Genomic DNA, 22727 nt, shown 5'->3' with positions numbered 1-22727 from the left:
CGAAATGGACGGTACCCAGAATAGGATTGAAGATTAGTCTGAACAATGCAAATACATGTGCTGATCGCTTAAATCTAGCACGGAAGTCTAACGTAAACCCCGAACGATGCTGTAAACGCAACACTGGCAACACAATGCTTCAACATGTGTGGCCTCGTAACCGCAAGGTGGGAGATGGGGGACTGAATCCCTAATTCAGTTTGACATAGTTGCCTAGAATCTGGTTAGAGAATTCCAATCTTCATGCGAATGAAAGTACGTACCTGGGAATTGTCCCTGCTTCCCCCGTACCTTTCCAATCCACCACTCATTGTCGTTCTGCGTCCTTGAAACGATTTCTATCACGTCGCCCGTCAGGAAGCTCAGGTCACCTTCCGCTTGCGCCTCGTAGTCGTACAGAGCTGTAACGGTTTCGGTCGCCGGGACACCGCTGAGACGTGATGGCTTCGGCTTTGGTGGTGGAGGCGCGCCCTTGGCCTTGGCAGCAGAGCCCCACGAACCTGCTGATAGCGTCGGGGATTTGACATCTCCAGTAGCTGCAGAAGGTCCGGCAGAGTACGGCGGGGGAGGTGTTTCCGTCTCTTCCGATATTGAACTTCGGCCTGCCTTGGCTTCCAGAGCTTTCGTTGCGTATTTTGACTGGCCTGGACGTGCGCCAGCGACACGAGCCCCTCCTGTAGTCTTGAACTTCACGATGGAGATCTTCTCCGCTTCTTCCTGTGTGTCGCCACGCTTCTTCTGGTACGCGGCCTCGATGTCTAGAGTAAGGTCGAAGTAGCCGATGTCGAGCCGTTGCATGCGCTCGTGTAGTGTGTAGAAGACGTTCAGTTGCATGTAGTAGAAAGACTGGAATAGAGGTTTAATGAACTCTCTCTCCAGTGTGAACAGCTTCGGTAGCTCGTCCTTGAGCAGATCATTGAAGTAGTTGTAGTCCTGCGTAGCCTGTTCCACATCGTTCTCGGCCTTGTACATGGCCTTCTCGTCCTTTAGCGTCTTGTCCTTCTTCTCTTCGAGCTTCTTGTACGCGGCGCGATGTCTGTCATAGTCGAGTTGCTTGTGGTCGCGCTTGGCGGCGATCTTTCGTACGGCCTTGATGATGACTAGCAGCTCGTCCGCCGGGCGAATAACCCGGGACTCTATCATCTCAAGTTCGGGCTTGAGTGTTTCCTGCAGTTCCCGGACCACTGTCTCGTACTGTTCGCATGCTTCTATGCCTGCTGTGTTGCCTTCGTCGAGGAATGAATCGGGATCTGACATTCGGCCGGAGATGGGCTTGTAGATTTCGGCGATCGCTTTCGAGAACTCCATCTGATGTGAGAGCATGCCTGCGAAGTGGGTTAGGCGGAATCGCGTGGGGCTGCATGTTGTTTACGCACCATTTATGGCTTCGAAGTACCTGTCGCATGTTAGCCAGGGTCGCAACTAGGACTGTGTCGCAACAGGCGCATACTTCTTGGACTCGTCATGGAGCTTCTTGGTCTCCTTCTCCAGCTCCTGAAAGCGGCGTTCGGCATCGGTATAGATGGGGTCCTTGGTGATTTCGCCCTACACGCCCTGTTAGCAAGGCCCAACGTACTCGGAAGCAGGCGCGTAGAGGGGAGAGCCCCTGGAGGCCTTCGCAAAATACGTACGAGGTTGAATCTTTGCTTGAAGGTTTGGGGCGCCTAAACCACCATGTTAGCACGTGTTGATGCCCGAAGGCCATATGAGGGCGCCTGCCGTACCCGGGTGACGGTCTTTGTTAGGCCTTTCCAACTCATGGTGGGGGTAAGTCTGTAAGTCTGCTGGGAATTGATACACAGTAGGGATCAGGAGGCGCCGTGGAGACTGCAGATGTAAGCCAGCAGGAAGCAGCCGAACGATGCGGGCGCCGGCGTGGCTGCTAGAATCGTCGATGACGTCGCCTGTGGCTATGCCAGCCAACTGCCCACGGCTGCCGGATGTCGCGGAGCGCCGAGAGCGAAAACGAGCACGAGTGCAATTACTTCACGCCAAGAGTGAATGATCTGCTGCGGCTAGTGCACGAGAAACCCAGGGCCAAAAGCTGAGAGCAGCGCGCGGTCGCGTGAACGACTATCTTGTCGTGCAGGCAAACAATGAACCATGCATGACGAGTGGACGATGTGGCCGTGAACGCTGGGGGCCATTTAGTCAGCCGATCCGTGCGCTAAAACTTGATAGCTTCTAATACCTCGGGAGGCAATTTGCTCTCTCAACCCCAACACTCCAATTCTCACCATGTCCAACATTGCACCCACCGTCGCGAGGCAGGCCCTGCGCATTGCCTCTCGTCGATACCCTTCATCTGCGTTTTCTCGTGTCTCGAGCATCCGCCGTCACTATGTCTCAGAGTCCAAGCCCGCGCAGGCGACCGTCTCCAACGCCTCCCATCTCGACTCAGCCATCAAGAAGGAGCAGCGGAGTTTCCTCAAGGAGACGGGAGAAAGAGCAGAGGATGCGACCATGCCAACAACAGGCATGAGCGCTGATGCCATGATGAGTCCCACTGCTGGTAGGCCAGAATTCACGCCACCCCGCTTTCCGCGAAGCTGACAATTTCAGGCATACTCAAGCAAGCCACCGTCATGGACCAGGGCTCACGGCCTATCTACCTAGACATGCAAGCCACAACCCCAATGGACCCACGAGTAGTAGACAAGATGATGCCATACATGACCGGCATGTACGGTAACCCCCATTCGCGAACCCACGCGTACGGTTGGGAGACCGACAAGGCCGTAGAGGATGCCCGCGCGCATATCGCCAACCTCATTGGTGCAGACCCCAAGGAGATCATCTTCACCAGCGGTGCTACCGAGAGTAACAACATGAGTATCAAGGGCGTAGCTCGCTTCTTTGGGCGTAGCGGCAAGAAGAAGCACATCATCACAGCACAGACCGAGCACAAGTGTGTGCTTGACAGCTGTAGACATTTGCAAGATGAAGGCTTCTCCGTCACTTACCTGCCAGTAGGAAACAACGGCCTGATCGACATGGCACAGCTCGAGGCCGCAATGCGACCCGATACCGCCATTGTCAGTATCATGACTGTCAACAACGAGATCGGTGTTGTACAACCCGTTGAAGAGATCGGAAAGCTCTGCCGGTCGAAGAAGATCTTCTTCCACACCGACGCGGCGCAGGCTGTCGGCAAGATCCCAATCGACGTCAACAAGATGCATGTCGACTTGATGTCGATATCAGGCCACAAGATCTACGGTCCCAAGGGCGTCGGCGCATGTTACGTACGAAGACGGCCTAGGGTCAGGCTCGACCCCATCATCAGCGGCGGTGGTCAAGAGCGAGGACTGCGAAGTGGCACATTAGCACCTCCTCTTGCCATCGGTATGGGCGAAGCCGCACGGATCTGCAAAGAAGAGATGGAGGTACGTACTTCTTCCTTTACTATCTCGAACACTATGATTATTTGCTTTATACATGCATGGCTTTCAGAGCGTTAGGCGGCTTCGGTCGTCGACGCGCCATGTTGACACATGTGCAGGGGTTATGAGTTCCTTATCACACATTGTTTTGGTCACATCAATTCTGTTCGGACTTTGCTGACAATGGCCAGTATGACACCAAGCGCATTTCCGCGCTGTCGAACCGTCTTCTCGAAGGCCTGCTATCGCTCGAGCACACGACACTCAACGGCGACAGGGAGCGACACTACCCCGGCTGTGTCAATGTTTCATTCGCCTACGTTGAGGGTGAGTCACTTCTCATGGCGCTGAAAGACATTGCCCTGTCTTCGGGCAGCGCTTGCACATCGGCGTCGCTCGAACCCAGTTACGTCCTGCGGGCACTTGGCAGCAGCGACGAGAGCGCGCACAGCAGTATTCGCTTCGGTATCGGACGCTACACTACAGACTCAGAGATCGACTACGTCTTGAAAGCTGTCAAGGAGCGCGTTACCTTCCTCCGCGAGTTGAGCCCGTTGTGGGAACTCGTGCAGGAGGGTGTCGACCTCAACACGATCGAATGGAGTCAGCATTGAGCGAAGTAGTTGTTTGATACCCCGGCGAAACTTGTATAATATAATGACGTACATTCTTTGGCAACAATGCCCACGCTCGTTGTAGCGGTTACGAGAAACACGATTACATAGCAATGTACCATACGCAATAGCTCTACATAATGAAATGTATTGAGCATGTACACATACTCTTGACGAATTCCTCCATGTGTGATGCGCAGATCGTCTGAGTGAAAGACTGAGTGCCAGCCTACGTACGGCACGGCAACTATGTGAAGCATAGAGGGGCAAGTCATTGGGCATTGCCAAGGTGTTGAGGGGTTCACCTTGGGAGAGGTGAGGACCGTGCTCCATTGGCCATCGTCTAACCTGGTGCTATCATCGATCAGTTACAACATGGCCAGCGAGAAAGTCCTCAACTGGCTATACAGCGTTCTCGTCAATGTAATTCCGCTCGCCGCAATACATATCGTATGCGCTAACAAGTTCCAGGAATACTCAGACGTAAATCGCACATATCACGACGCGGCCGAGGCACTGTCCAACTGTACGTCACATGCGTCGCAGCTCCACGACAGCTATACTCACTTTACACCAACGTCCAGACCCGTCGCTCTCACCAAAGACGGAGCCATATACGTACGAGAATGGCTCCTCAGCGCTTCTCTTGCTTCTCAGCGGCACGCTGCCGGTCACGTTTCGCGGCGCAACATACGGCTTCCCGGTAGCGATATGGGTGCCTCAGTCGTACCCCCGAGAACCGCCCATTGTATACGTCACGCCGGCGCAAGACATGGTGCTAAGACCCGGGCAGCACGTGAGCACCGATGGCAGGATATACCACCCGTATCTGGCGCAATGGGCAAAATACTGGGATGTGAGTACTGCATGAGCTGGGAGGCCAGAGGGCGATATGCTCCAGATTGAGACACGACAGCTGATGTGTGCGCAGAAATCTACACTGTTCGACTTCCTCGCCGTACTAAGAGGCGTCTTTGCGAAAGAGCCACCCGTGCGATCGCGGCAACAACAGCCGCAATACAGTACGCCGCAGCAGCAAGCACCCCCTCCAGTACCCCCGCCGCCAGCCGAATGGCGCCGCTCAGTACACGGCACTCCAGGCGCATCCTTGTCCCCGGCTCCATCGAACCAAGCACCCGCGCCCCCTCCAAAGCCGCCGAAGCCACATGAACAAAACCGCTCCACGCCCCAGACACCACACGACCGATACTCGCAACCCCCTCCTCTGCCACCCCACCCTCCACAACATCCGCAGTCGCAGCAGTCGTATCAGCAATCTCAGGCCAGTAGATACGATGCGCCGCAGAGGTGGCAGCCGCAGCCTTCAGGTCCACCATACGCGCCCAATCGACAGAGTGGCTATGGTCAAGGCCCAGCGACTTCAGGCTCGGGTCCTCAACACCCGCAAATGCACGCGCATGGTTACCCTCCACAGTCAGTACAGAACGGCAGCCCCGTGAGCCCCATGACACCAAATGGCCAACGAACGGCTGCCCAGTTCTCGACATCAGGGCCCCCACAGCCCCCAAACTTCCAGCAAGCACAACAGTACCAGGGCCCACCACCCCAGCAGCAGTATGGGCAACCTCCACCACAATTACAGCAGTATCGACAGCCGCCACAGGGTTACCCGCCACAGCAACAGGCTCCTTTCCAGCAATACTCACATGCACCGCCTCAGCAACCGCCACCAGCTCCAAAGCCCCCAATCGATCTTCTCGATGACTCGCTCCAAGTCACCTTACCGTCACAGTCCGGCAATCAGGTCCCATTGCCAGTACCACCTGTTCCACCAAACCCTGAGAAGGACGCCCTTCTCCGGGCCTTGAGCCAAACGCTCGTGTCGCAGATCCGACAAACAGTTTCCTCCAACATGGCTGCGGTAGCACCACTTCGCGCGCAACAAGCCGCCTTACAGACTGCATACTCTCGGTTACAGTCGGAACTGGGCGAACTCCAGCAGCTTGACGCGGCGCTTGCGTCGAACGAACAAGTTTTGAAGGGTGCCATGGTCGAAGCAGACCGAGTCATGGAGGATGCGCGCAGAAGAAAGGCACCAGATGTGGATGATGTCTTGGTAGCCCCGACAATAGTTGGAGGGCAGCTCTACACTCTTGCTGCGGAAGAGAAGGGCATTGCAGACGCATTGTTTGTACTGGGTAGAGCTTTGGACAAGGGGCGGGTCAGTACTGATGTCTTCGTCAAGGTAAGTGTATCTTCTGCGACATCGCTCTAAATGGAACATGGCTAACATAATTACAGCAAACTCGAAGTCTTGCTCGAGAACAGTTTCTGAAGAAAGCACTGATCAAGAAGATCGCTAAAGGCATGGCACTAGATGAGTACCAGATGCATTAAACTCTGTTCCGCAAACTCTCAATCAAATTCATTCAATGGAATCATGATACTTTTTCATGCTATATATGCTGAGCCCCATTTCAGGTTCTTCCTCTCCAACGACTGGTAATCGTGATGTGACGGCTGGCTGCCGACCTCTGCATATTGTCGATGTGTTTCGTCACGAGATACACTGGCAAACAAGGAGAATTATGCTGATGGTGGTATTTGATTATTATTAAGATGTTACGCTACGCTTCGCTACACTACGCTGGAATAAATCATTGAGGGGTATATCTGAGATCGTAGCCTCCGGAGAGGCATCATATCGCATCGTTACTGTGCGGTTTTACTGGGAGAACCTGCTGGGCGAGTTCCTACCGAGGTACTTCCTGTCCTCCAAGTCCTCGTAAGAGTCAGGCGACATTCCCTTCTCCAAGGCGACGGCCTCGGCGTCAGTCTTGTTGCCCAAGCCCTTGAGGTCAACGAGGTTGATATCGCTATCAGTGCGTTCCTTCTCCAAGCGGTAGTGGCCGAGCTGACTACGGGGTGTGCTACCAACTGTAACGGTCGTAGCAGCAGAAATCTTGCTGAGCTTGCTGAACTGGCCGCTGCCGTTGCTTCCGTTGCTAGCGCTCTTGGAGTTCTGAGTACCCATACTGGAGCCCATCTTCTGGAGGAGAGAGCCCATGGACATCATGATGCTTCCTAGGCCGGCCAAGCTGAGCACGGATCGGATCTTGGGAAGGCAGCATGCGATGAGAGCGACGTTGGTCTCGACGACGGTCCAGAAGAGGCCGTGCGAGGTTATGCCGATGATGTCGTAGGTGGGCATGCCCATGATGTACTGTTCATCGAGGGCGGCGGATGGTGTGTTCTGCTTGATGCAGATGACCATGCGGACAATGGCGGAGGCGACGGCGAATCCTCCGAGTAGGAAGACACCGCACAGCTGGATCTTGCGAACGGTGGGCATTTGGAGACGCCAGATCTGTTCGCGCAATGATTAGCCGTCTGTCAAGAGTGAATCGAGTTTGGGTAGCTTACCCATGGGAGTGGCAGAAGCAAGATGCAGAGATCGAACACAGCATCGAGAACCGTGAAGGTGATGGTCGCCTCAAATCCGAACGGACAGTTCTCTGCGATGCTAGCAAGAGAGCCCCAATTGGCAGCAAAGTTCAAGCGGCAATCGAAGATGAAGCCAAAGAAGAAGGCAATGGTGAAAGCAATGGTGAGGACGATGAACACAAGCGAGGTCCACTGGAAACCAGGCCACGTGAAGATGCGACGGTACAGGAACAAGAAAGCGAGTTTCGTGAAGCCGATAGCCAGTGGCTGCATGATGAAAATCATGTACACACACTGTCGCAGTGTTAGTCCAGCAGGAAAGACCAGCCGAGAACAGTGTGACTAACCTTCTCCAAAATTACTAAATCTGGTGTCGTGCTGTAGATCCAGCCTTCGATGTTGCTAGGGTCGTTGTGGCCGCCGATAATGCCCTTAGCAGCACCTGTAGAACTAGTCAGATAAAAGAATGGCTTGGGTTTGCTTGGCTTGAGGCTTACCATAGATGAGAACAGTGGAGACGCCGATGGTTGGGATGAGAGCGAGGAGGCAGAAGAGGTCGTCGAGATGCTTGCTGAGACGCGTCTCTCTGCTTTTGCCGGCCTTTTGTATCGCTACGCCTATTCGCAGAGCGACAAAAAGGACAGTCAAAACGGTAAGAGCGATGCCAGTGGCGAGGCACGAGGTAACGTTGATGTATGTGTAACTCATCTTTGCGGTGGTTTAACGAAGGACTCGGAAGGAGTAACCGAAGATACTCTCAAGAAGGAGAGAACTCGCAAGTATGATATGCTCGAAAGAGAGACTGATGGTTCGCCGTGATGATGAGTTTTGCCGGTGGTGATCACGCGAGGTTATGTAGACATGGCATTCACAGGTATGGAAGGAACGGAGGGAACTCCTTCTCAGAAAAACTGCATGTCTACACCCTCACCCTTAGCTAGGTACCCGGTAGTGGCCCAAAGGTGTTCAGCTCGATAGTCGTGCGCAAGGCTGGCACAGAAGCGCCGTTGGGCACGAAAAGTGACGCACATAAACCCCGAGCACATGGCTATTTTCCCAGCAACGACATGCGGAAGATCTCCCGCGCTTCGGTCTAGAAGCGGCCCCTGATGCGAGTCTGGAGAAAGGCGTTGATTCGCAGACCCACCTAGATCGTGAGGCGACGATTTTCGGTCGTGACGGACCGAGGTCGGAAGAAACTCCTCGCGCGATTGCGGCATGCTTCAGCACTACGCTAACCACCTCGAGGCATCGTCGTGAACCTTAACTGTACGCTGCTTCGTTAGGACTTGCCTCGTGCATCCTGCGCAGCGCTGACCATCGTGAGTATTTGATATGCAGGTTTCAGCAATGTTTCTCGATCGTTCCTCCACGCATTCGACAACACCATGTTCGCTCGGTACAAGCTCGTCTCCTCGGCGGATCAAGCCCCGGATCACGCCTCGTGTTCGCATTCGGCGCACAGACGACACTATCCGACGATAGCACTGGTCGTGCTCTCAATCGCAAACGTCTGTGTATTGGGCTTCTCGATTGCCATATGGCGCGCTGCGGGTGTGGCCGCCACGGCGACCCCGGGAGATTCTCTGACCAGCCTCGCCGCATCCAGCACCCTTGAGGTTCCCAACGACCTTGCTAGGGTAGAGTCTCTCCCTATCGCGTATGTTCCTTTTCATTGGAATACCCCATGGGGTGCGCCCAACGCGACGGAAGCAGACCCGCTGTGGGACAACATCAACACTGCGCATGGACATATCGCGGTTGACCATGAGTTCGCAGCAGAGAACCACGTGAGTTACCCCCAACCAGGTTTTCGGGAACCAAGACACCATCATTGAAATGAGCAGTGGTTGACATCTTGTACAGTGGCCTCGTTCTATGGACATACCCGGAATGCCTGGTAAAGGGATGTATCTTCTCCAAGCCTACCATCAGCTCCACTGCCTCGTACGTCACTTCTGTTGTTCAGTAAACATCAGGTACCTATGCATCTTTCTAACCACCCCCATTCTAGCGTATTGTTCGCGCCTCATATCTAGCTCTGAAGCGCCAAGAGTTCCCGCCCTTCCCCTCGCATCACGCTTTGCATTGCTTTGACGCCCTGCGTCAACACATTATGTGCCATGCGGATAACACTCCGCTGTATGGTCACGGCGATGGCATGGCGGGTGACGGCCAGGTGCACCAATGTAGGGACTGGACCGCGCTGAGGGATTATGCAACGAAGAACACGGCATGTTTCCGCGATGGTAAGCCTGGTATGACCCTGGCGGACCACTTTGGTGTTTGTGACGACGGAACGGATGGTTTGGAGGCGCTTGTGCCTGTGACGACTGGGCCGTAATGTTTTATTCTTCTATGTACAATACTTTAATACATATTTTCTTCGTAGCCTGTATATTCCGATGTTGAGCTCGGTCCGAGCTGGTATAGACTTAGCATCAGTAGCACAGTCTCTTTACGATGTACTCTAAACATCACAACTTCAACTTTGTCGAGACTCTCCTTTCCGCGATATGTTACCACGATAGATGAGATCACTCATCATACCAAGATACGTACAGTCCAGACCTCAGTAATTGTGCAACCCTCACTTGTTTCGTTGAATGAAAACGATGCAGCTAGTATATCACACAGCGTGATACAACGCCATTATGTGAAGTTGATGCATTAGGCAGTAAAATGGGGAGGAGCTTACATGACTCTCTAATGATTTGAATGCGTTGAAGCCATGATTCCATCGTCATTACCGAATCGAGACTGGAGAACGTTAGCCACGATGTACCGCGGTATACTACAGTCTAGGTGTTGTATAGCGATGAGCTAGTCGAGCGTTGGTGCAAGCTGCCGAGGCGTCTGTAGCTCAACCAGCGACCAGGTAAGTGGTAGCGAAAAGGGTGTGCGATTTGATCAAAAGGGTGCTAGCACATGTGGTCTGGCCAAATGCGGTACCGTACAGCGCGCGTTGGGCTTCGATTTCGGCAGTGCCAAATAGCTTTTGGAGGCGGGTAGGTTTGCGTACTAGTACATGGGTGTAATCCCATTGGTTGGGTCATATGTACCGCATCGCTCGGAGACGACTCCGCCCAGCTAGTGCAAAACCTTAAGTGACCACGCGATAGATCTGGCTTGCGGTACATACAGATCTTGCGTGTCGGACACCACCGACGTAGGGACTCGCTTAACGGCAGATCAGCGACGTTAGTATCCGTGCCTGAAGATCGAGAATCTGTAACGGGTGGTCTGGAAGCCTCAGCGATTTGAAACTTCGTAGTGCGAACATCGTCAGGCGTTGGGTTCTGGCATCGAAGGCGCTTCGGAGTGCGAACCGGTTGCCCTCAATTAGCACAGAGTTGACGTACGTCAGGGGTTCAACAACAGAAGATTTGAGAAGTCATTGCTCTCTAAGCCACCATGAACGACTACAAAGAGCTGGCAAGATCCCTTCATCTTAGGATCATCAGCTTCAATCATCTCCAGCTCTTCTATCAGCTCCTCTCAGTCATCTCGGCCATCACACTCTTCTGTGTTTCCGTGCTATCAATCGCTTCACAGCTTCGGATTTCACAATGCAGTTCACTACTACTACCCTCGCTCTTCTGATTGCTTCGGCAAATGCCTCTCCTCTCCTGGGCCTCAAGCTCGGTGGCCTCAACGTCGGTGTTGCTACTTCCAGCGCTCTGTTGGACGTGAGCGTTGGTTCCGGATCGGGTTCTGCTGCGAAGGCAGCCACTACGTCCACCATCACCGCTGCGCCAACCGCCGCTTCCACTGGCCAGCCGACGATGCCATCGAGCTTCTCTGCCCCAGTCCAGGGTCACGGCGTGCTCTCTCTTGAGAACCTTCCCGCTATGCCACCTGTCATTGACAAGACTCTCTCTGGTGTTCTCGGCGCTGTTGTCGGTCTCCGTAAGTATACCCTCTACCGCATCTCCACATGAGTTTCCTGTGCTAACGGACATCCTTCCAGTATCTGGAGTCTGCAACACCGACCACAAGTGCACCGTCACTGTCGCAGGCTCTCTCGAGAACCTGCTCGTCGACGGCGACAAGTACTCCATGAACAACACTGTTTCTGCATGGTGCGCTGAGGGCCGCTGCTACGGGTCTGCCGAGATTCCTCTTTCAGCTACCGCTCCCTTCGTCATTACTTGCGACCAGATCTCTGGCCACAAGGCGTGCTCAGCCACCATTTCGGGTATTGCCCGTGCCATCTTCGCCAACGGAGAGCAAGTCGGTAAGTTTGACGTACCTCGAGGAACTCCGAAGAGAGATGCTGACAGAATACAGAACTTTGGGGCTGGTTGACTCCTGCTGGATACTGCAAGAACGGTGTTTGCACTGCTTCCATCACCGCTGTTGGTGACCCCATGTACTAAGCGCGACCTGCCATTGGTAGTGTTGTGATGGCTGAGATGACTGAGATGGGGCACCGACACTTGTCATTCCTTGTTCCACTTCGTGGCCGGGCCCAGTATGAAGTTTGATTGCTTCAGGATTTGATCGATACAGGTCTATTACGATGTAATGTTTTTTTTTTGCGGTATCCCGCGAAGCGTTGGCGCCGGTGAGCCAACTAGCAATGAAGTACTTAATATTAAACCAACACATTTTGATTGACAAGGACTTTCCTGAGATTGCGAAATGACAAAGGAGCACGCCTGGTTTAAGCTTTGACAAGCGCGTCGTCGGGAGCCGTGCATTGATGACTGAGAAGACTGAAGCTTAGCCGGCCCGCATCATCGTTTTTCCGCTCCTGCTCATCTAAATTAAGTGACTTCCAACACCAATGCCGACTAGCCTCAGGCACCCAATGGCGCCACAAACAGCACGATGGACGCATCCAGGCGAAGGTCTCTCCTGTTGCCTGATTTTGTTCGCGGTCGTTTGATCTTCTTCACGGTCGTTGTGTTTGTGAAGATTCTGTCTGACCCCATCCCACGCGCATGTCTCTGCGCATCCACTCGCTTTCTACTTAGTTAATACTTTAATAATGTCTTCTTCTACTCAGCAGCCACAAGCTGTGCCGCAAGCGCCAGACGCGATCTCAGGAGGACCTCCGTCTCCAGTGCCAACGCCCCCTCCAAAGTCCGCAGCAAGACTGTCCGACGCGACGAACGCGAACTCAACCTCGTCTGCGCACGCGAACTCGCCCAGAATGCCTCCCTCGAGCAGCCCTGCGCCGGGTGTTCCCACCATGGCACCCCCGGCGTCGATCCCGCACACGACAGCTCCACAGGGCACCGCGACCGAGACCGAGGAACGCCTTTCATACAACGACAAGCTCAATGCTGCCGACCGATACTGGAAGTTCAAGTTTGGCCTCAAAGCCGCTGCTATCATAACAGGCTTGATCGGAGTCGGATGCTTTGGCTGGCTGATGTCCACAATGGACAGTGAATACGACCCGGACTCCTCTTACTCAATCAGCTACGAAAGCTACTGGTCTCTATGGCCCAGTCTGATTACTTGGGCTGCCTCGATAGTCTGGTGTGCGCTCTGCATCATCGTGTTCCTTCTGCGCAAGCGACCTGTGCATCCAGGTGTCCGCGTAGCAATGGATCTTCTTCTATGGCTTGGCTTCATCGTAACGGCGTTGTTCTCTCTTATAGCCCTCCGGTACTTGATGAGTTGGGGTCTAGACGGATTCGATACATGGGGTTGGGGCTACTCATACAGCAGCGATGGAGAATATGTCCTGGCTTCCAACAACACATGGGTATGGGAACAGGACACGAGCTACATTGAGACTCCTCGAGACTGTTCCCGATCCAGTCAGTTTGACAGCTGTGAGGAGCAGGACGCCTTCGTCAACAAACTTTGGGCCGAAAAGGACCATCGCTCCAATGTCACTTTGACCGGTGTGGTATGCCAGTTCTTCGGCCTGGTTATTCACTTTGCGCTATTTGTCTGGGCTTGCGTTGACTGCCATCGCCACCGCCGCCGCACAACCAGCAAGGACGCCGAAAAGCTTGCTGCTGAAATCGTGCAGAACATGATCAGTAATGGTGCTGTTGTGCCGCCACCAGGACAGGCACACATGAAACCGCAGCCGGGCCAGGTCATGTACTATCAGATGCCGCCCAACCAGCAAGGGTACCCGAGCCAGCCCCCAATTCAGCCCCCGTATATGCAACAAGGACCGGGTCAGATGCAGCAGTTTGGGCAGCAGTTTGGGCAGCACCCACAGATGACGCAGCCGGTTCAGCGCATGGCGCCCGGACAGTACCCAAAGGGTCAACCTAGCATGGCAGCCTCGGATCTTCCTGAGAAGATTGCTGGATCCCGTTACGCTTAAGCGAAGAGGTGGACATGTAGTACTATTTTCATTTGAGGTTGAAGGAAGTGAAATTTTCTTGGCGAGATACCCCAGCGAAACCTACCTAATAGTGTAAAGTTTATTCAACAGTTGACATCCATGTATCATCTTCGCGATGCCTTGTGCTAGTGCTGCAATACCTCATCCGAAACATTGAAGACGCGCAAGGTGGTGTCATCACTTGCTACGGCGATCTGTTGTGGCTCGCCATCTGCTCTTCCAGGTCGCCAGACGATCTGGTTGATAGTTTTCGCCGGCACCAAGTCTGCCTTGACCATTGATACTTGTGCCTGATCCAAAGCATCTGGCGATGCGCTCGCTACACCTATTTCTCCGTTCTCTGTACCAAAGGCAAACATGATGTTTTCACCTAAATGCACGCCGTTACAAGCTACAGCGGTAACAGCGGCGTTTGCTGATACGGTAGCCTTGAGTTGCACGTCGTTCTCGATGATCTGCCAGATCTTGACACTCTTGTCTCGACCAGCAGTCATGAATGTAGGTTGCTCGAGAGCCGTCCAGGCTGCACCCAGTATCATGCGCGAATGGCCCTTTGGATTCGAGTGCTTGAGTGTGTATAGTGATGGCTCCTCGCTGCGCTCCCAGATAACCCATTGTCTGTCTCGTCCAACACTAAGAAGGTATTTGTCGTCTGGTGAGAACTGTAGCGCTGTGACAGTGAGTGAATGCGCCTTGAGTGCCGGTTTGACTTCTAGCCATTCCTTCGTGTCGTACAGCCGTATGACGGCGTGGTCGATAGAGCTAGCTCGGCAGGCTGTTGCAATGAGACTTCCATCTCGGCTCACTGCAACAGCAGATATCTCATAGCCGTGTCCGTATAGCTTCTCTGTCTCCGGCCATAGTAGGTGGCGTGCTAAATGATCCTCGAATGGTGGGTGACTGAAGTCTAGCGTCGATTTGCGAATGACAGAGGCAGGGTCAACGGCTTCACGTTCGTCTTCGTCGCCGTTCTCGACTGGCTCGTCGTCTCCCACAGCTTGAATAGCTTTGTTCGATAAGCCAAGGACTGGGATGTTGGCTGCATCCGGAAGCTCAGCAGTAGTTGATGCCTTGATGCTGCAGAGATTCTGAAGCATTTCCGCTACACCTCTAGGTTCGTCGAAAATACGTAGCAACTTCTCGTCTGCGCCCGAGACAAATTGAGTGTTGGACACCGCGTCGATGCAATTCAAGTCGTAGCCGTGGATTTGGGGCCGCGAGAACTCATGCCATGATGCTGATGCGCCTTCGCGTTTCCATTGCGAGTAGAGCCGACTAGTTTGATCGGAACCAGTGGAGAGCATGTAAGACCCATCTCTTGACCAGCTCACGCCTTTGACTTCGCGCACGTGTCCTGTGATGGCAACTTGCTGTGTCCACATATCTTCCGTAGCCGAGTATGTCCACTTCCTCCAGCTGCCAGTTCGCCCCAGGGATACCACAGTGTTGCCATCTGGCGACCATAGACCAATCCAGAAACCTCCAGCACTACCGGTAGCGCTCGTCGAGCCCTTCTGCGCACTTATCTCGCCTAGTCTGGTGATGCAAACCCACACACCAGAGTTAGGGTCGGACTCCCAGATGGCGAGTGAGTTGTCTTCCGAAGCCGTGAGTAATTGGAGCTTTCCCTCGCGATGTCTCCACGAGGCCTGGTATATCCAATCTTCATGTCCTAGTAACAACGCTTCGAATGTAATGGAGTACTTGGAAGTAGCAGAGTTAATCCAGTGTGCTTTGTTCGACAGGGACTTTCCCAATCCACCTAACGCTGGGTCGTTGAGTGCAGTACTGGCAGCAGGAAGCTCATCCCCACGGTGGAGACGCCAAAGACGGACGTATTTGTCTTGACTTGCGGATGCCAGCAGTAAATCACTGTTCAGATCAGACGTTTCTCTAGTGAATGCAAGCGCGCGTATCCATCCTTCGTGACCGGTAAGAGTTGCCGAAAGCTGGAATTGGCCTTCGTGCGATACAAAGACTTGAATGGTGCTACGTGTACCCGCAACTGCTAGCACTGTAGATTTGTCGTCCAGAGTCACAAGTGCGAGATTCAGAGGGAAATACTTTGGTGATAGTGTGATGGTCTGTACAAGCTCGACATCGACGGACCCGAAGTCTGCCTCATGAACAAGCTTCCAGATTTTGACAGTGCCATCTGAAGATCCGGTTGCCAAAGTGTCCGAGCCAGGTAGTACTGCTATTCTGGTGACTGGCTGAGTGTGATCTGAAATCGTCTTGACACAGTCGAAAGATGCGCCTGTTCGACCTCGCCATATGCGGATGGTGTTGTCCGCAGATCCACTGAGCAGGACTGAGACATTGGACAATTGTGTTGGAAAGAATTTGACAGCGTTCACAGCTTTGGTGTGCCCACTCAGAATTGCTTGCACGCCACGAAGACTTTCGTCCTATCTTGATGAGTGAAGGTTGTGTCATTGGCCAGCCGCGACTTACCTGAGGATCCCAGAGTGCGATGCAGTTGTCTGCGCCGAACGCTAGCAGTTGCGACCCGGCCTCATCCCAGTCAGCGGCAGCGGGATTTCGATTGCCACCTGCAGCGATGAACTCAGTGGATATGTTCATTGTTGGGTCTAGGCGTTGCGTATGCGCAGGCACCGCATCTAGTCATCGCCGTAAGGATTTCTTTGGCGCTAGCCTCGCTTAGCTGCATTTGGCTCAGGGCTGCAGAGCAGGCGCAACCGATCTCGATAACATCCGAATCTCTCACAACCCTAGCATCTTACAGACGAGCAGAGACGAAATGTCAAACGATGAAACGATCCCAATAACGATAGAGTTCAGGTAGGTCGGTTGTCCTGCGAAATGGCGATGTTCCTCTCTAATCTTCTACAGCGGGGGCTTGGAGATCCTGTTCGCCAACCAGAAAAAGTATGATCTTGCCCTACCAGCCAAAGATGAGTCTGGAGAGCCAGCAAATGTTGCATTCCTTGTCAGATACCTTTGCGACAAGGTCATGAAGGATCCGCGGAAAGAACTTTTCGTGCTTGACGATACGGTGTATGTTCCTGCCCCAAGAGAACAATGACATGCTGACATTAGCTTCAGACGACCTGGAATACTGGTCCTCATCAACGAAGCAGACTGGGAGCTGGAAGGCGAAGACAAGTATGAGGTTCAGAGAGGCGATCACATCATGTTCGTATCTACGCTACACGGAGGATAGTCAAAGACCGCCAAGCCGAAATGGTATCCGCGTCGGAATCCACACTGCAATATACCGAATCACACAAACATCTTGCATGTGACAATATCGCATTGCAGCTGAAAGCACAAACATATACGGCCGGCGTATACAAGTTTGCGGGAGCCCGGAAGCGGTCCGAATGACACCTCACCCTTACGAACTAACCATAAGCGCTACTTAAGCTCGTGATGACAGGGGCCCCACCCCTCACGATATATGTTAGACTCCCTTCTAATGCGTATGTTGCGCCTCCTCATCTCTTCTTTGATTTCAATTCGCAATTATGGGCCGCCTTGACATCTTGCCCGATCACGTCGACCCCTCCATCTTCGACGCGAACGATGTGTTCCTGGGCACCGGCGGTGTCTTGTACACAATCTGCTACGCCCTGATGGCACGCCAGTCCATTCGCGACCGCACATACGCCATGCCCCTCTTCTCGCTCGCATTCAGTAGGTGTATCTATACGGGCTGCATATGAGACATACTGACCCGGTACACCCATATTTAGACTTTGCGTGGGAGATTGTATTCGCGATATACGTTGCCGATGAGCTCCGGGAGAAGGCCCTCTTCGCCATATGGGGACTCTTAGACATGGGCATTGTTTATGCGGCTGTCACGTATGGCGCGAATGAATGGGGACATGCGCCAGCAGTTGGCAGGAATATCGGCAAGATCTTTGCTGGCATGTTGGTATGGTGGTGCATCGCGTTGTACGCTGTGAGCTCTTGGTGGCTTGATGTCGATCACCCCGTCAACCCAAAAGTTGGAAAAGCGTACCGCGGCAATCTGGGCATCGACAAGGACGAGCTCGGTTTCTGGACTGCTATGGTCGCACAGGTCGTGCTGAGCGTCATGTCATTGGCACAGCTTGTGGTCAGAGGAAGCAGTCGCGGCTCTTCGTACAGCATCTGGGCGTGCCGCTTTATCGGCAGCGTGTCGGGGTTGACGGTGAATTACGGATATGTCTGGTGGGTGTGGCCAGAGGCACATGGCTACTATGTCAATCCGATATCAGTGGTGATGATGGTGACATGGATACTGGCTGATCTGGGATACTTGGTGGTGTTTCGCAACGTGCAGCGGGCGGGCGGGGCTGTCGACGGCAAAACCAAGTGAAAGACTGTTGTAGAAGATATGAGTAGTCTATATGTGAGGAAATAGAAGTGCTAGCCATATGTCGTTCACTATATACCAAGGCACATCTTCGTTGGTGCGACAGAGCAGGCTGAGCTCAAAGCCGTGATGATCCATATAGTTGCCAAGCCTTGGTCACATGCTTTCGCGACAGCGCGTTCAGGCCCCGGGGGTCCTGCCATGCCGGATCGCTTCCGCTCCTCAACGAATCTCTTTGTTCACCCAATCACCAACATTCCCATAACAACCACATCTTGACTCTTGGACACATGGATTCTGATGATGACGATCTCAAGCTTGCGATGGCAATGTCCTTACAGACGAATTCTCCTCGGGCTGCACACAGCAGCGCATCGGGCGATAAGCACGAGTCAATCGACCTCACGTCTGACACTGAGGACGAAGATGACGACGATCTCAGGCGTGCGATTGCCCTATCGATGCAGGAAAGCGCGAGTAATGACGTGCAACAGTCATCGGCTCCGAGCTCATCGCCAACGAGTGCGACCAAGACGGCAGCCGTCGCCGACAAACCTCCAGGTTTCATGGGTATGGATCGGAAAGCAATGGAATTGGAGCGTCTCGCAAGACTTGGCAAAAGGAAGCGGGAGGCATCTCCCGAGGCACCTTCTAAGCAAGTTGCAAGAGCGCCTGCCGCAAAAAGCGATTCAGGCGAAACCCCATTACAATACCCCAATGGCGCGATCAAGCGCACCTTTGCGTCCAAGTACCCGCGAACGGACGACATCACTATTGAAGAACTACTAGAAGCCGATAAAGTCAATACCGCAGTCATTAGCTCATTTCAGTACGATTCGGGATGGCTATACGAAAAACTTGATCCGACAAAGGTCAAGCAGATCTGGCTGATGACTGGCAAGCACAGAGGCGAGGACGTTCAAGCAAAGCGCATACAAGAGTGGAGGGAGTCTCGCGTACCGAACATGAAGCTTCATTTCCCGCCTATGGGTGGCATGATAGCCAGCATGCACAGCAAGTTCATGCTGCTGTTTGGAAAAGATAAGCTGCGCATTGCGGTTCCAACTGCGAACATGACACAGACCGACTGGGGCGAGGTCGCAAACGACTGGCAGCCCGGTATCATGGAGAATTCGGTGTTCTTGATAGACCTCCCTCGCAGACATGACGGTACTGTCACGGAGGCCAAAGACTTGACACCTTTTGGTCGCGAGTTGGTATACTTCTTGGAGCAGCAGGAAGTGGGTCCACAGGTCATCACCGGCCTGTTGAGATGCGACTTCTCGAAGACGAGTCATCTGGCCTTTGTACATTCCATGTATGTTCTTGATGACATTTCTTGAGGGTCAGTGCTAATCCGAATTAGTGGTGGTTCGCACAAGACTGAATCAGTTCATCCTACGGGTCTCCCTGGCCTCGCGCACGCTATACGAGAGCTTCATTTAGACGACGTCGCATGTATCGAGCTTGACTATGCAGCATCCTCCCTCGGTTCCATCAACGATGCCTTCTTGTCGCGCATCCGCCTCGCAGCATGCGGCAAGTCCTTCGGGACAGACACTGCCACGGAACCCAACGTGCGCGATTGCTTTCGCATATACTTCCCTACCAACGACACGGTTGAAAAAAGCATGGGCGGTCCTGACGGCGCCGGCATCATTACGTTGACTAGACAGACTTACAACGCACCAACGTTTCCAAAAGAATGCATGCGAGACTACGACTCGATGCGACGGGGTATGCTATCGCACAACAAACTACTCTTCGCGCGAGGTCGTGGGAAGAATGGAAAGCCCTTTGCCTGGGTTTACGTCGGCTCTGCCAATATCTCCGAATCAGCGTGGGGAGGCCAGAAGGTATTGAAAAGTGGACAAATGGGGAGTCTGAACATCAGGTACGCAAAAGACACATTTGATTTGCATGTGACATACACTGACTTGGTATGAAACATCACAGGAACTGGGAGTGTGGAGTTGTCATGCCTGTACCAGAGTCAGAGCTTCAGGGTCTCAAGCAGGATGACGTACCACCGATGAGCGTGTTTGACGGAACGATTGAGGTCCCTTTTCGAGTTCCTGCGGACGAATACAAGGGCAAACAGCCCTGGTTCTTCAGGTCATGAGCGAAGTTTAGTTGCATCGGTGCAAACGGCGACTCCGAAATCTTGGTTTTCCGGGCGGAACCGCTGGATATTTAAGTTGTTTGGTGCGCATGTCGTGATCGGAGATGTCTCCGCCCACCATGAGCCTTTCTGGCTGCACGCACACAGGGGGGCCACGCATACTTCAGTCACATAGCGATGACTTGGACCCAAACAGAGAGTAATGCAAGACTTTACATGGTCCTGGTGCAGAACGTATATGCCGTATTGCAGTGCACGTGAATGGACACGATGCCTGGTGTCGATCATCAGTCCAGGTGTGAACCGAGTCTTCCCGGAGCAGCCGGACCAATGCGGGCGCGCTTGGTGGACGAAGCGGGCATTCGGGCGTCTTAGCAAAAGTTCCGACGCGCCTCGACAGCACGACGTATGAGCCATGATGACCGTATATGCATGCGCCATGAAGCTGTGAGTTCCGCCATGATAGTACGGACCCTTTTTTGTTTGTATCACGCATGTGTCCCCTTGATCTAGCCTCATGTCGGACCCAAAGCGCACGCGTCTCTCAGGCGATGCCTTGTTGCTGCAAGAGGGTAGCAATAGAGCCATGGCCGCGCCGCTGCACACCTGGTTCACTTCGCCCGCGCGGACGCACAGCAACTTAGCGCAGGCGAAAGAGTTGCCCTTGCACCTGATCCAGCTCATCCTCACACACGTACGTTGGTCTGCGCCCTGCCACGCGACGAGCTGTCCCAACCGAGCTCTACTAACACGCACGGAAGCTCGACGATGTCGGTGACCTCGCGCGCATCACGCGCACATCGCGTCTGTTCTACTACATGACGCTTCCGCGGCTCTACGAGACGGTCACGTTACACTCGTACGCCGAGATACGATACGTAGATGGCAGGCCAGAAGGCTACGGCAATGGCAGCCCGTTTGCCATGGGCCTCAATACGCTCGTGTCGCGCAACTTTGGCGACTACATACAGACATTCCGGGTCAAAGGCGACTGGCGAGAACATGATACCGAGGAATACAAGCAGGGCCGAGTGCCGGACAACAGCATGATACTGCAAGTTGTCATGCGTGCCGCCATCGACAAGATGAAGACCCTCAAGGCTTTCGCGTACGTGTCGTGCCAAAATCATACTGGACAACTGCTGATATGCCCAGTTGGGAGCTGAGCACTCCTCCTTTGTATACCGTTTACCAGGGCATCACAGCCAGGACATCGCTTGTCTCGCTCACCCTTCGGTGTCAGACCAAACGAATACCACGGCCGACCACCATTATACCTCCGCTTCCGAACCTGACCACTCTAATCGTGTACGATATCGATCCTCTCTGCTACCCCGACGATATCTCGCTGCTTCTGCTGGGCTCCAAAAAGCTCGAGCACCTCACATTACACTGGAGTCCGCGCATGAGGGCTGTAGGGGAAGAGTCAGTTTCGCTGCACTCGTTATTCGGACGCTGCATGTCTGCCAAGTATTCTATACCTCTCAAGCACCTGGGACTATACAACATCTACACCCGCTTCTCTGACGATGGCTTCCACCATGTTATCCGCCCCGACACCAATACAGAGCTCACCCTGATCAACGCCATGGGCTCCTCGGACCCTATGACCGTTTTTGCCGACGACTCTTGGAGGATACACAGTAATCACCCGACGCCTCACAACCTGAAGGTGATGCGCACCGATAATACGGATAAAGAGAGCGCTGTTATGCTAGGTAAATTCAAGGGCATGGAGCGGTTGTACATTGTGAGCAATAGGCAAGGCAAAGACTCACCAAGAACTACCAGCGCTGCTGCAACCCCAACAACACCGTCCACGATGACGCCGGGTGTCATCGGAGTCTCTAGCGCGAACAGTACTCCAAAACACACGACTGACCAGCGCTGTCGCAGCATCGGCAGTGAGTTTATTGCGGCCATTCAAACCAATCACAACCACAGCATTCGCCATCTCCTTCTCTCGGATCGCTGGGTGTTATCTGACGATGCCCTGTTCAGACTTTGCCAAACGTGCTCTAATTTGGAGCAAGTTGGCTTCGCTTGCTCAGTGCCACCGCTTGAGTCTCTGCGTCAGGTCTTTGCTCTAGTGCCCAAGCTTTGGGCCGTCCGTTTTCTATTCCGCCCAAGCTCTGACACAAGCGAGGCGCCGTATCAAATCCAAGATGCTGAGATGCATGCCTTCGCGATTGGAACAGAGTTCTGGCGACCGGAGTACAAGAACGTCAAGTACGTTGGCTACGGCGACAGCATCGTTCTCAAGCTAGGCGACGTTTACTACCCATCAAATAAGGACTCGACACCGAGCAGCCATGACAATAGCTTGAACGCGAAAAGAGCAGGACCAATAAGAAAAGTAACAGTTGTGAAAAGGGAAGACGTAAATCACATCGAGATTTGGGGAAAGGACACCACAGAATTCGATCCCTTGAACCCTTGATGCGGACACGTCAATGCGACAAAAGTTATATGTTCATCGCGACGAAGCGAACGCAACGCTTCCTTCGCGCATACTCTACATCCCGGAGGCTCCCGGAGGAGACCGGACTCAGCCCCAGTA

At 53.5% G+C, this 22727-nt stretch overlaps 11 protein-coding genes across 11 annotated transcripts; 8 read left to right on the top strand and 3 right to left on the bottom strand.

Annotated features, from left to right (window-relative positions):
• Positions 1-213: 213 nt before the first annotated feature.
• J4E84_010311 (uncharacterized protein) lies at positions 214-1760 on the bottom strand (the record flags this gene model as incomplete). Its single annotated transcript, XM_049392867.1, has 4 exons — positions 214-1325; positions 1377-1396; positions 1451-1545; positions 1725-1760. 4 exons carry the CDS (start codon positions 1758-1760, stop codon positions 214-216), a joined length of 1263 nt encoding a protein of 420 aa, XP_049239425.1.
• Positions 1761-2238: 478 nt separating this feature from the next.
• Positions 2239-3997, top strand: J4E84_010310 (uncharacterized protein; the record flags this gene model as incomplete). Its single annotated transcript, XM_049392866.1, has 3 exons — positions 2239-2512; positions 2563-3386; positions 3575-3997. The coding sequence occupies 3 exons, from the start codon at positions 2239-2241 to the stop codon at positions 3995-3997; spliced, it is 1521 nt and encodes a 506-aa protein (XP_049239424.1).
• Positions 3998-4372: 375 nt separating this feature from the next.
• Positions 4373-6355, top strand: J4E84_010309 (uncharacterized protein; the record flags this gene model as incomplete). The annotated part of the gene is made up of 5 exons (XM_049392865.1): positions 4373-4420; positions 4469-4523; positions 4582-4853; positions 4929-6203; positions 6260-6355. The coding sequence occupies 5 exons, from the start codon at positions 4373-4375 to the stop codon at positions 6353-6355; spliced, it is 1746 nt and encodes a 581-aa protein (XP_049239423.1).
• Positions 6356-6683: 328 nt separating this feature from the next.
• On the bottom strand, positions 6684-8110 carry J4E84_010308 (uncharacterized protein; the record flags this gene model as incomplete). Its single annotated transcript, XM_049392864.1, has 4 exons — positions 6684-7325; positions 7382-7696; positions 7750-7844; positions 7900-8110. The coding sequence occupies 4 exons, from the start codon at positions 8108-8110 to the stop codon at positions 6684-6686; spliced, it is 1263 nt and encodes a 420-aa protein (XP_049239422.1).
• Positions 8111-10971: 2861 nt separating this feature from the next.
• Positions 10972-11710, top strand: J4E84_010307 (uncharacterized protein; the record flags this gene model as incomplete). The annotated part of the gene is made up of 2 exons (XM_049392863.1): positions 10972-11311; positions 11373-11710. 2 exons carry the CDS (start codon positions 10972-10974, stop codon positions 11708-11710), a joined length of 678 nt encoding a protein of 225 aa, XP_049239421.1.
• Positions 11711-12395: 685 nt separating this feature from the next.
• J4E84_010306 (uncharacterized protein) lies at positions 12396-13700 on the top strand (the record flags this gene model as incomplete). Its single annotated transcript, XM_049392862.1, has 1 exon — positions 12396-13700. The coding sequence occupies one exon, from the start codon at positions 12396-12398 to the stop codon at positions 13698-13700; it is 1305 nt and encodes a 434-aa protein (XP_049239420.1).
• A 146-nt stretch (positions 13701-13846) lies between these two features.
• J4E84_010305 (uncharacterized protein) lies at positions 13847-16304 on the bottom strand (the record flags this gene model as incomplete). The annotated part of the gene is made up of 2 exons (XM_049392861.1): positions 13847-16129; positions 16176-16304. 2 exons carry the CDS (start codon positions 16302-16304, stop codon positions 13847-13849), a joined length of 2412 nt encoding a protein of 803 aa, XP_049239419.1.
• Positions 16305-16482: 178 nt separating this feature from the next.
• On the top strand, positions 16483-16905 carry URM1 (Ubiquitin- modifier 1; the record flags this gene model as incomplete). The annotated part of the gene is made up of 3 exons (XM_049392860.1): positions 16483-16523; positions 16575-16739; positions 16788-16905. The coding sequence occupies 3 exons, from the start codon at positions 16483-16485 to the stop codon at positions 16903-16905; spliced, it is 324 nt and encodes a 107-aa protein (XP_049239418.1).
• Positions 16906-17209: 304 nt separating this feature from the next.
• Positions 17210-18048, top strand: J4E84_010303 (uncharacterized protein; the record flags this gene model as incomplete). The annotated part of the gene is made up of 2 exons (XM_049392859.1): positions 17210-17378; positions 17438-18048. 2 exons carry the CDS (start codon positions 17210-17212, stop codon positions 18046-18048), a joined length of 780 nt encoding a protein of 259 aa, XP_049239417.1.
• Positions 18049-18335: 287 nt separating this feature from the next.
• J4E84_010302 (uncharacterized protein) lies at positions 18336-20167 on the top strand (the record flags this gene model as incomplete). The annotated part of the gene is made up of 3 exons (XM_049392858.1): positions 18336-19363; positions 19412-19939; positions 20002-20167. 3 exons carry the CDS (start codon positions 18336-18338, stop codon positions 20165-20167), a joined length of 1722 nt encoding a protein of 573 aa, XP_049239416.1.
• Positions 20168-20684: 517 nt separating this feature from the next.
• J4E84_010301 (uncharacterized protein) lies at positions 20685-22607 on the top strand (the record flags this gene model as incomplete). The annotated part of the gene is made up of 4 exons (XM_049392857.1): positions 20685-20861; positions 20929-21275; positions 21323-21917; positions 22245-22607. 4 exons carry the CDS (start codon positions 20685-20687, stop codon positions 22605-22607), a joined length of 1482 nt encoding a protein of 493 aa, XP_049239415.1.
• Between the last annotated feature and the right edge of the window lie 120 nt (positions 22608-22727).

This window comes from Alternaria hordeiaustralica, assembly GCF_023758085.1.
Source record: "Alternaria hordeiaustralica strain BMP 2776 chromosome Unknown scaffold_39, whole genome shotgun sequence".
Taxonomy (NCBI): domain Eukaryota; kingdom Fungi; phylum Ascomycota; class Dothideomycetes; order Pleosporales; family Pleosporaceae; genus Alternaria; species Alternaria hordeiaustralica.
This window is presented reverse-complemented; position numbering and strand designations above follow the sequence as displayed.